Raw genomic sequence first — 13,004 nt, 5'->3', positions numbered from 1 at the left:
TCTCATCTGATCCCTATAGCAGCCCTGGGAAGTAGGTGCTATTGTTATCCCCATTTTACAGATGAGGAAGCTGAGGCAAAACACGGGTTAAGTGCATGACTGCCAAAGTGAAATTCCTAAAGCACAGATCTGGTCATGTCATTCCCATGTTCAAGTAGCTACCTAATACCTCTAGGATAAAACTCAAATTCATCTTACTGCATCTAAGGCCCTTAACACTTTGGCTCCAGCCTATCTTTCCATGTTTATTGCACAATTAGATTTAGAGACAAATGCGGTCACAGAAACAATTGTTTAATGTGGTTCCACAGACTTTTTATTAAGTGCCTAGCCACTGTGGTAGGCACTAAGAATATAAAACCTTTAAAAAAATAAGAGTCCCTGCCTTTAGTAAGATCAAAATCCCAGAGCTGCGAACTGAATTAGCAGAATTTTTTTTTTAACTATTTAGTCACTAATATACATTATTCTCCCACATAATAATTAGAAATTGGGAAAATGGAGCACAACAAGCAGATGTTTTTCTGTTTCTACTTTTTCTTTGGTTCCAATTCGATATTTGTGTTCCATTTGAGCCAAGCTAATGCAGGTACTTATTTATATTCCACAAGCACTGGTCTTTCTTTTTTCTTTTTTTAAAATTTATTTAATATTTTATTTTTCCCCAGGTACATGTAAAAATAATTTTTAACATTCATTTTTAAAACTTTGAATTCTAAATCTTCTCCCTTCTTCTCTCCCTACACCCCCATTGAGAATGCAAACAATTTAAGTTATACATGTATATGTGATATGCGTGTGTATATATATATGTGTGATATGCAAAACATATCCATAATAGTCATGTTGTGAAAGAAAATATAAACAAAAAGAAAACTAAAGAAAAATAAAGCTTAAAAAAAAAGTACGCTTCAGTCTGTATTCAGACACCATCACTTCTTTCTCTGGGGATGGATAGCATTTTTCATCGTAAGTCCTTCAGAGTTGTCTTGGATTGTTGTATTGCTGAGAATAGCTAAGTCATTATAATATTGCTGTTACTTCGTACACAGTACATTTCACTTTGCATCAGCCCATGCAAGTCTTTCCAGGTTTTTCTGAGAGCATCTTGTTCATCATTTCTCATAGTACAATAGTATTTCATCATAATCACATACCACAACTTGTTCTGCCATTCCCCAATTGATGGGGGTCTCTTCAATTTTTTAATTCTTTGCCCCTAGAAAAGAGCTGCTATAAATATTTTTTTACGTATAAGCCCTTTACCTTTTTGTTTGTTCATATCTTTTGGGATACAGACCTAGTAGTAGTATTGCTTTGTCAAAAGGTATGCACAGTTTTACAGTCCTTTGGGCATAGTTCCAAATTTCTCTACAGAATGATTGAATCCATTTACAACTCCACCAACAATGCATTATCTCATTTTTCCCACATCCCCTCCAACATTTGTCATTTATCTTTTCTGTCCTATTAACCAGTTCTCCAATCAGGAGTGATTTAGAGCATTTTTTTATTTGGCTATAGTTAGCTTTGATTACTTCATCTGAAAACTGATCATATCTTTCGATCATTTATCAATTAGGAAATGCACAAGCTCTGGTCTTTAAGGTGTAATAGTCTCACATCTGAAGGCTGGGAATAGATGATGTCATCTGTATCACCAATACTTTTGTAAATTACAAATATACTTTCTAACCATATTAGCCTACATGTTATAGATTTGGAATCTGTAACAGGCAATTCAGTATACTGTAAAGAACACTGGATTTGGTGTTAACACACTTGGGTTCAAATTCTGGCGCTTCCACTTACCTTTGAATATTGTACAAGCCATTTCATCTCTCTAGGCCTTAAGTCTTCTCATCCTGAAAATGAAGGGGTCGGACCAGATGACTTCTAAATTGCCCTTGCAGCTCTCACTGCCATGATCCTAAGCTAGTAATATTAGTGGTTAAAGTACTAAAGTTTTAATCAGATGAAGAATTTGAGAAATAAGAGAAGCAGTTAGGTATGACAGAGGCTAGAGAGCTAGACCTAGAATTCAAATCCAGCCTTAGACACGTATTAGCTGGGTGACCCTTAATCTCTATCTGCCTCAGTTTCTCATCTATAAAATGTGGAATAATAATAGCCCCTATCTCCAAGTGTTGTTGGGCAAAATTGAGACCTCTATAAAATACTTCACAAATTTTAAAGCTTCATATAAATGCTATTATTATTATAATACAGTCAGTGGCAAAGAGCCTGAAGTGCTTTTCCTATTTATTCCACCTTCATCTTTCTAGTATAATCCATATCCTTTTAAGTCCTATATTTATATGCCATATTGCTTTCCCTTTATTTAGTCTCTGGACATTATATTCCCCAGGCACAATGATCAATTGTCAGAGCAATTTCCAGCTATTGTAACCGTTTGGAATTTGAGCTGAACATTATGTTAAAATGAACAATGCTTGTTTTTGTTGCCGGCCAGTTATAATTAACTGCAGAAGAAACGCGTATGATGAGATGTAGATATAGTACTGGAATAGATAAGGACATTGACCTAATTACAGTAGCATCTTCTTTTTCTGGCATTGTTGAATGAGTGATTCTGAATCATTAATTTTATAGATAATTTGTCTGCCAGAGCTTTTTTTTTTTTTAATTAACCATGTTCTCTTGATGGAAATTTTTCAGAAAGATATTCTACACTTAATCTCTCTCAGCTTCAATTTCCTCGTCTGTTAAATGAGAAATTTAACTAGGTGGTCATTAAGGTTCCTTGCCATCTCTAAAATTCATCGATTGTAATAGCAGACCTTAATATTTGTTCTCAAAAGTTCTAGAATCTAAGCAGTAGAAAGGACCACAGAGTTTCCCTGGTGTTTAGCTCTCGCTCCATTCTCTGCTTGAAGACACCCACTGCCTCCGGAGATGGCACATTTTATGTCTAGATAGCTCTCATTTTTAGGAAGTTTTTCCTTTTGTAAAGCTGCATTCTGCTCTCCATTCCTTTTAGACATTGCTCTAGTGATGCTTGAATATAGCTTTCATATCCCACCTTCCCCACCCCTGAATCTTCTCTTTTGATAGTTGGCTTTCTGCTTTGGGGTAAGATGAATGCCTTCATTTGCAGGTGATTCTGGATTGAGGCAAAAAGTTGGCCCAGTTACCTTTAATTTCTGGGCCCCTTACCAGTTCTTTGTTGTCTTTCAGTTAAAAATGCCTTGCCAGAATGTACTGAGAGAAGACAAATCCCTATCAGTCTCCTATAGGAAAAAAAAAACTATAGGTACTTGTAACATTGAGATACTTTCAAGACACCCAGGATTAATACATCTCCGTGGTGTACAACACTGGAAAGGCTTTTGCTAGCTATTGTCTTTTAGAATGATTTTTTTTTTCTGTTTCTGAGTTCTCCATCATCTTATATTCACTCCTTTTTACATGGTAGTGCCTGGTTAATTGAATTGAATACACACATACCTGTATTTGAGAACACAACAAAAACATTGCGGAAGTTCCCCGAAATGCCTCATGAGGATAAATCTTATATGTACTGTTATTCATAATGTGAGTTTCTGACCAGCCACTTAGGAGAAGGTTCCATTAGAAGATGAAAGGAAAGATGGGGAATGGACAAAGAATTGTGAAAGCACATAAAGATAGAGAAGAGAGGGAAGGAGGGAACTAGCTGACTTCCTTATTGTTCATAGCCGCTACTGGAACAATAAGAGCAAGACTTGGTAGGGTAGGGGGATAGAGGCCAAGATAAGAGACAAGGAAACTGAGAAGGATTGAGGGAGAAAAAGTAGAATCATATAGCTAGATGACCTTAGAAATTTATCTAGTCCACCATCATATTTTGGGGGAGCTAGGTGGCACAGTGGATAGAGTGCCAGGTCTGGAGTCAGAAAGACCTGAGTTCAAATGTGATCTCAGACACTTATTAGCTGTGTAACCCTAGGCAGGTCATTTAAACTTGTTTGCCTCAGTTCCCTCATCTATCAAATGAGCTGGAGAAGGAAATGGCAAGCCATTCCAGTATCTTTACCAAGAAAACCCCAAATAGGGTCATGAAAAGTTGGACACAACTGGAACAACAGCAGTGACAAACAGCATTATATTTTACAGACGAAGAACTGAGGGACAAGGCAGCAAAATGATTTGCCCAATTTTTAAATTCCAGAGGCAGGAGTAAGGGGATTCTCTCCATACAGCAGACCTAGAGTGGGCTAAGATGGAGTGATATTTTGTTGCTGGGCTAATTCCCAAAACCCAGACAGCCAAAACCTGATCACCTCTGTTCCAACTCAATTTCTTGCCCAAGCCAAAAGAAACTAGAGGTCTTTTGAGGGCACATATGGATTTTTTCTTCCTTCTTAGTGGAGGATTTTAGCCAACACAAGTTGTACAATGCCATTCTTTGAATTTTTACTCTAGAGCTCTCCTTGTCCCTGCCCTTCGCTTTTCCTAGTCCCCATGAGGCTACAGACCAATGAAAGCAGTGGTGTAGTTGGTTATAAGTGATTAGCATTCCAGGTCCCGTTACATAGAGTCTAAATTGCCACATAGCCCAGCATCATACTCTCCAGTGCCTCCATGAAGTCCTACTCTGATGCCTCTTTGTGAGGAGGTAGCCAGGGGTCTTTGTAGGATATCCTGGCAAAAGCCATTGTTCTTATCAAGCTAAAAAGCGGAACTGTTTAATAGCCTCAATTTAAGAAAGTAGAACATTATGTGTACATCTTAGAAAGATTGCCATCAAAAGTATATGAGTTTGTAAATGATCTTTGATTCACTGGCTTGGGAACTCTCCCTGCCAGTGTAGTTAACATCCATGTATAATATGTAGGACTTGGGGCTCAGAGCAATAGAACTGGTTTTCCCATGATCACAAAGCTTTTAAGTATCACAGTTGGGATTTGAAACCAGGTCTTTTTTCCTGACTCCCAAGTGCAGTGCTTTATTCACTGTGCTACAATGTCATCAAAAATACCCAAAAATGTTACAAGTTTTGGCCTTTAAAGTAATATTTCTCATATCTAAGAAATTCATTTAGATGAAACTTCAGTTTCCAGTGATACCAGAAAAAGCAGCTCTGTAACTGGCATCCAATCATGTATTAGTCATATTGGAAGACTTTTATTTTTTCAGAATTAGAATGATCAAGGAAGTGCTAGAGAATGCCAACTCTTTCTTCTTGTCTCAGGTTTTTTGAAAACAGTTGATCATTAGAATAAAATGATAGTTCTCATTTAGAAAACCACCCAGATTTAATACACTGTACCTATAAATTTAAGACTATTTCTTACATATGTCTCCATTTAAAAAAATTAAGCAAATAGCCTTTAAAGAGCCCTGGACATATATTCCTATATTTGGAGATGAAAGTATACTCGCATGCGCTCTTATCTGTTTACCTTTTGTCTGGAGGATGAAGATAACCTAGTAATCCTTGAGTACAAACCAGTCTTAATTAATGTTTTCAGGGTTTTTTTAATTGATATTGGTATCTTAATATATTATCTTTATTTGTACAAGCTTTGCCGCAGGAAATCTGCTGAGAATTGTCCTAAGGTAAAATGCATTGTTGATGTAATTTATAAGTTGATCTTGTTAACTTTCATGATTTCTTGTATAACATTTATTGTGCTGTGTATTACTCTTTGTCTTAAAGAAAGCCTTATGTATAGACAGAATAGGTAGTTTCCTTATTTGTAAAATTTGAGGGATATCTCCAAAAGACTCATGGCTTCAAAAATAATTCCGTCACTGGTTTTCCCTCCTTCCATTTCATTAATACTTTAACTTTCCTTAAAACATAAACACATTCATCCATTTTCATTCACTGGTAGCTTAGGGTTATTTTATTAGATTCTCCGGTCACTTCAAAGTACTGAGGAACTTGTGGGGATTGAAAGGCCTAGAGTTGCCCCATGAAAACAGAAAGATGAGGTTGTTCGCCAGCATGAGGTCCGTGAATGTCTAGTATCAAGAGAAGGATTGCCAGAAGGGAGAAGAGAACTCAAAGATAAACTTCATTGTTTTGCTTAGGGCAGGCACTAGTTAGCAGCATGTATACAATTTTTGACATAATTTGAAAAAACCTTACTTATACCTGATGTTGATTCAAGTGTGAATTTTTGTTAAAGGAATTAAATTGATTCTGTATCATTTTATAATTAATTCTTTCTGAAATCGATCCTATTACTGCCCCATTTTGTATGGTTGCTCAAGCAACATTTCTTTTTCTCTGCCTCTGAGCTAAGTTTAAAAGTTCAGTTCTCCTGCCTATCATTGTTCTGTTTTTGCCTCAAGGAAATCTGTTACCCTGATGCAGGTGGACACCAGGGAGTCTGGTCCACTATCTTAACCTTGCAGGTAGATTCAAACAGTGAACATTTCTAAGTCACAGAAGTTCAGTTCCCCTCTGAGTTAAAAGAAAACTTGTTATCCCTCATACTTTCAGCTTCTGGGAAAATAATAAGTTATCTTGTATAATCCTTAAGTCCTAAAGGTAGCTCTAAGGGATATATTGTCCCTGAACTCTCCTTGTACCACGAATAATGGAAAGCCTTATCTCCCTAACAAACCTTTCTAGGCTCCAGGGAGTCTGCTAACTCAGGTCTGCTAACAATATTTACAATATGCCAAAGGGTCCTGTAAATCAGTCAAGCAGTCCTCTATGACAGAGAGGGGTGGTTATTAGCCCCACCTGGGTGCTAGCCTGCTCTTCTTAATGTAACCAGTCATGCTGTCCCCACACTCATGAGGCTGTCTATCCTATATCCATTTGCATTGTCTTTCCCACTTACCCAACTCTGTGCTCCCCAGAACTGTATTAAGGCTGAGCCCTATCTTGGGGTCTTTGGTCATTGAGAGAAGCTATTGACTCAATTTTTTGGTTACTGCTAGCCTAACTAATAAATTGGTCATGCTCAGCATTGTCTTTTAATTTACCTTAGTTCTCAAACATAACACTGTAGTGTACCAAGCAAATTATTGAGTTCTTCCATTTGGACAAAAAGGTACTTTTTTTATTATTTTTGTTATCACTGTTCATTGATAAAAGCTAGAAACCCATGAAAGTAGTTTTAAATAACTAATCCATAGTGGTATGAGATTATGAACTCTCTTCCATAGGCTAGTGATTGGATTTGGACCAACTCATCTCCTTTTGTGCTTTTCCTGGATTCAGAATATGTTTTATTAATATATTATATTATTATTTGTGTCTGGAATATTTGTATAAGTTTCTAGGAAGATTTTGCCAGAGAATGGCATAAAAGGTATAAATGGAATATGTATGAAAAGATCAGCCATGCTCTCAACTAATTATTTTTTTTCTCTTTCTCTCTTCTCAGACCAACCTAAGAAACACACGTGCACAATTCCACGTCCTTTTTCTTTTCTTTGTGGCTACTATGTTCTTCATTAGCATCCTATCACTTTTCTGCTACCACCTCTGGCTAGTTGGAAAAAATAGAACAACAATAGGTCAGTTGATTAAAATAAAACCACTAACTGCCTAGGTAAATGTGTGTTATGAATTATGTGATGAAGAGAAGTCCTCATAGAATCATGAAAATAATCAGTATAGTTTCCAAATAATTTGCTATATGTAGAAATATGAACCAGCTAACTATGCATTAGTAGATGATGGGATTAAAATAATGCATACTAAACCAAAGGCAAATATGTATAATGTTAGAGTTAATTTTCTCTAAAGCAGGTTAAGAAAATGAAACTCATTTCAAGATTTTTTGTAAAAGGTTATAGATGACTTTTTCATTAAAATTTGGAAACTCAACCATTAGAAATAACACTCAACAGTGTTTTTAGCTGGGCATTTTCTAATCACTTGTCTTGAATGGTATATTCTCTAATTTGAGAAAATTGGCGAAAGGTAGAGTATTTCTAAATGAGACTTCAAGATCTTTATTTTCAGAAGGTATTTCCATTAAAGAAGTGGGGGATGAGGAGAAGGAAGGGAAAAAGAAATGTTGGCAGTAGGAGAAAAAAAAATTAAACATCAGATGAAGCTCTTTGGAAAATGTTTTTATATGGTGTTAACAGGTGAGTATCTGATGATGTTAGTATTGGTTGGTCTTTTTTATGAATTTTTAGAATGACCTTTATACTGCCTACCTCACCAGGTAGCTAGGAGGAGTGCTTTGTAAACCTTTAAAAATTCTTTAAATATTAATTGCTACCATTAGTATTACTATTACTCTTAATCCAGTTAACTATCATGGCCAGTGAGCCTAGGACCTAAAAAATAAAAGTTTCACATAATCGAGAATTTTAATAAGATCTGAAAATACACACCATAGCAGAGGTATGGTTTGCAGAGGTATGCATGTAAAGTACTTTGTAAGCTTATACTTTAGTCAATCTAGGATCTCATCTTTGTGAGCATTCCTTCCAGTGGTGTAGATGACAAGTCATTTATGCCTCTTCATCTTTTTTGACTCTCCTCCATGTCTTCCTATAGATCCTCCACAGAAGGCTATATATAACCCATGCCTGTATCTCTACAGTATTATAGAAATATGAACTACTCTACTGTGTTATTTGCATAGATAATTGTTATTTGTTTTGATGAACAGGCCTAAAAAACATTTTTCATTAAAAACTCCATATCTATTTATATTTTCAATCTATCCAATCTTTTCTAAATAGACATCTTTTTTCAACAATATTGTCTAAAATGTTTTTCTTCTGCTGTGGTATGGGATGTAACAGAGGAAAATGTTTTATTGTCAACCCCATCACAGATAATATATTGCTTAATTTCTCGGTTTTATTTTTAACAGAGGCATTCCGTGCACCTGTATTTCTAAACGGGCCTGACAAAAATGGTTTCTCTCTTGGGTGGAGTAAAAATTGGAGACAGGTGTTTGGAGATGAAAAAAAATATTGGTTATTTCCCATCTTTACAAGGTAAGTTACTCATCCTGAGCTCTGGTCACTGAAGTGGTGGATTTGATGAAATGCTTTGTCTTTTTGGCAGAAGCATTATGAAAAATGGGCCTTTGAAATACAGGATGGGAGAAGGGAAGTAAATGTATTTCCTGCATTTAAAAATGTAATATATATCACTTTTCCATTTTCTGTTACTTTGCATCCTGTAAGCCACTACTAAAACAGAATACCAAGAATTTATTCTAATCTTGAAAGTAAACTGAAAAACAGGTAGTACTGGAGGTTGTACTTAGGCAGTATAGCGTAATGGCAATAGCACTAGAAACCCTGACTTTAAATCCTATCTCTAATGTTTACTGCCTTGGCTCTGTGACCTTAGACAAGTCACTTAATTTTTATGAGCTTTACTTTTGCTCATCTGTTAAATAAGAACGATACCCTGCTTTATAGGGTAGTTTTGAGGAAAGCACTTTTATAAACCTCATAGTGCTACATAAATGTGAATTACTACATACTTCATCTTAAAGTTCTCACAAAATTGAAAAATGTTTATTAAATTCCTTATTATCCAACATGTTCAAGGAATGGGGTAATCTACTTAATCAAATAATCTAGTTAATATGGTACACAAATTAAATTTTTAGATAGTTAAAAGACAATAAAATATATTTGCCATGAAAGTTATATAGAACATAATTTTTAAAAAATTAAGAACACTTCAGAATCTTATAGTGCCTAATGGTCATCATTATAAATATCGATTAAGCAATTTCTATGTTATCATGATCATATAGAATTCAGATTAAGCTAAATCTGCATGATGGTTTTTTTGTAATGGATAGAGGGAACCTGGTATCAGGAAGACAAGTTCAAATTTGACCTCAAATAACTATTTCCTATGTGACCCTAAGCAAGTCACTGTCTACCTCAGTTTCCTCATCCGTAAAATGGGAATAATAGTAGCACCTACCTCCCAGGGTTGTTGTAAGGATAAAATGAGATGATATTTGTAAATCACTTTGCAGACCTTTAAGTGCTATATAAATACTAGCTGCTAATACTGCTGCCCCATAATCGGTGCTTCCCTGAAACTTTAAAAAAATCTGTTGGTCAATAAAATAGAATTAAGAAACTGGGTAGGCAGTGTTGTGGATAGCGAGGTGGCACAGTGGATAGAGTGCCAGGCCTGGAATCAGAAAGACCTCAGTTCAAATCTGGTCTCAGACACTTACTAGCTGTGTGACCCTGGGCACATCACTTAACTTGGTTTGCCTGATTTCCTCATCTGTAAAATGAACTGGAGAAGGAAATGACAACCCACTCCATTATCTTTGCCAAAAAAAAAACCCAAATAGAGTCACAAAGAGTCTGACATGATTGAAATGACACAACAGCAGCAGGCAATGATGTAGATTTTGTATGTAGCTTCAGATAATGTGATTTCTTCCAAAATGGCCCCCAAAGTCATCTAAAGTCCTAACTGCTTGAATAGAATACTTATTCTCGAAAGTAGCGAACTGATTCTTCATATGTTGTTCTCAATTTCCCACTATTGTGATCCTTGCTAAAACTTGAAACAAAAAAGGACGCAGCTCGATGTCCTTCAAATAAGTGAATAACAGACACATGTACATACCTCTATTTATTGTATTACATACAAATAATATTACCTAAAATATATAACATATTAACATATATTAAATAAGTAATCCACCAAACTGTTTGGTACTTGTTAAAAAATAGAAAAGTATAAGAGTGGAACAGACTAGATAAGCATGCAATTTTATGTATACATATACATATATATATATATCTCATTCAGTGTTCAAAAATCCAGCAAACTCAAAGATTACTGTAGTAATGACTCTATTAGACAAGGAGTGTTGGAAAAATTGTAAGACAGTTTGGCAGTAATTAAATCTAGAGTAGCATCTTAGACTATAACACAATAAACACCAACTTGACAAATGACACTAAATGTGAAAAGTTACATTGTAGGCAGAATGGGAAGGAGGTATCCTTCATATCTGTAGTTAGGAGAAAGAATTTTTAACTAAAGAAGAAAAGAGGAGAACATAAAAGATAGAAATTACAATTTTGATTATGTGAAATTAAAAAGTTTTTACACAACAAAATCAGGGCAGTTAGGATAAGAAAAGCTGTAAATTGAGGGAAGATATTTATATAAAATATCTGAAAAGATGAAAGTTAATATCACCCTGAGTTTCTACTGTATTGATTTTACAATGTAATTGATTTTATGCTATATTGATTTTTATAATTGAATCTGTATCTAACTAGAGCCACCTTGCTCTGTCCTTGAGTTGAACTCAGGAATTTAGCTTTCCTTCCGAGCTAATTTAAAGGTATAATTAAAAGAAAAACTGTTATCTACCATACCTCATCTTTAAAGGCCTACAGACTGATGTATTTCCACAAGGTATATTGTCCATCCTTGCCTGTCTTTGTACAATTAAGGAGGGTATTATCTCACTAACAAACTCTCCTAGGAGCCTGTAAGTCTGCCATCCATGGTCCACTCCAGTATTCTTAGAATGCAAATGGGTCCCATAAATCAATCCAGCATTCCTTAATAACAGAGAGGGGTTGTTATTAGCCTAATGTGGATGTTAGCCCACTCTTCTTGATGCAACCAGTCATGTTGTCCTCACGCATGATGCTGCCAGTCTATATAATCAATTACGTTGTTTTCCCTACCTACTCAACTCTGTTCTTTGTTCTCTTGCACTTTCCAAAACTATATGAAGGCTAGTAAGCCCTACCTCATAGTCTTTGGTCATTGAGAGTGGCCATAGACCCAGTTTATTGATTACTTCTAGACTAACTAATAAATTGATTATACTCAGACTATTGTCTTTCAGTTTACCTTAATTTTCAAATATAATATATCTCTAATAAAAGGCTGATGTAAGAAACATAGGAAATTACTTCCAGTGTATAAAACCAAATGCTCTTATTAAACAGTACATGATGATCAAAGGATATGAGTTTTTCAAAGAAATGCAAATGAGCAACAACCATATTTAAAATATCAACCGTATGAAAAAAATGGCCAAAATCATTCATAATGAGAGAAATTAAAGCAATACATATGATTCTGATTTGATCTGCACAACATACTTGTGAATCAGTTGCTAAATTGTTATCCTCATTTTAGACTTGCCATAAGTCACACAGTGTCTTAGGCAGGATTCAAACTTGGGTCCTCCTGACTTGAAAGAAGCTACTGCACCTTTTAAAAATAAGATCTTATTAATATCTTTTGGGTTTTTTAATATTACTATGATTTTTTTTCCCTATATTCTTTCTACTCCCCCTCCCAGAGAGACTTCCCGTATAACAAGTAATATTTTTTAAAGACAGAGAAAAGAGAGGAAAGAAATCGACATAACTGACCACTACAATTAAGAAAGTCCAAAAATATGCGCGATGTACCACACTCATAAATCTCCTACCTGAGTAGAGGGGTAGGATGATAGGTCTTTACATATCTGTTCTTTGGAGCCATGATTCTTTTTAATTTCATAACATTTATTTTTTAACTTTTTTTGTGGTTCTTTCCATTTACATTGTTGCAGTCATCATGTATATTGTTTTGTTGGCCCTGCCCTGCTTACTTTACACTGCATCACTACATTTAGGTCTTTTCTTTCTTCTCTGAATTCATCATATTTGTCACTTTTTACAGCACAGTAGTATTCTGTTATGTTCATATACCACAATTTGTTTAGCCATCCCCAAACTGATGGGCATTCACTTTGTTTCCAATTCTTTGCTGTAACAAAAAACTCTGCTTTAATTATTTTGGTATAATAGGGACCTTCTTGGGGTATAGGCCTAGTAGTGGAATCTCTGAGTCAAAGGGTATGGGCAATATAGTCACTTTATTTACATAATTCTAAATTGCTTTCTAAAATTGTACCCATTTGTGAATTGCCAGCAGTTGTTATTCACTGACAATGTGTGCATTTCTTCCTATCAACCCAGCATTGACTGTTCCCATCTGTTGACATCTTCACCAGTTTGCAAAATGTGAGATAAGATGTCAGAGTTGTTTCAATTTTCATTTCTCT

The 13,004-nt window shown here is 35.3% G+C and overlaps 1 protein-coding gene across 2 annotated transcripts in view; it reads left to right on the top strand.

The window, feature by feature from the left end:
- ZDHHC20 (zinc finger DHHC-type palmitoyltransferase 20) overlaps positions 1–13,004 on the top strand; it is a 111,037-nt gene that overhangs the window by 85,197 nt on the left and 12,836 nt on the right. Inside the window, exons 8-10 of one of the 2 annotated variants that reach the window (XM_036747530.1) lie at positions 5,527–5,562; positions 7,350–7,482; positions 8,802–8,928. In XM_036747530.1, the coding sequence (XP_036603425.1) occupies positions 5,527–5,562; positions 7,350–7,482; positions 8,802–8,928 (296 nt within the window). The remainder of the gene's footprint in view (positions 1–5,526; positions 5,563–7,349; positions 7,483–8,801; positions 8,929–13,004) is intronic. The other variant, XM_036747531.1, reaches the window with a different exon arrangement.

The sequence above is a fragment of the Trichosurus vulpecula genome, chromosome 2 (assembly GCF_011100635.1).
Source record: "Trichosurus vulpecula isolate mTriVul1 chromosome 2, mTriVul1.pri, whole genome shotgun sequence".
Lineage (NCBI taxonomy): Eukaryota > Metazoa > Chordata > Mammalia > Diprotodontia > Phalangeridae > Trichosurus > Trichosurus vulpecula.
The sequence above is the reverse complement of the archived record's forward strand: the minus strand, read 5'-3'. Positions and strand labels throughout refer to the sequence as shown.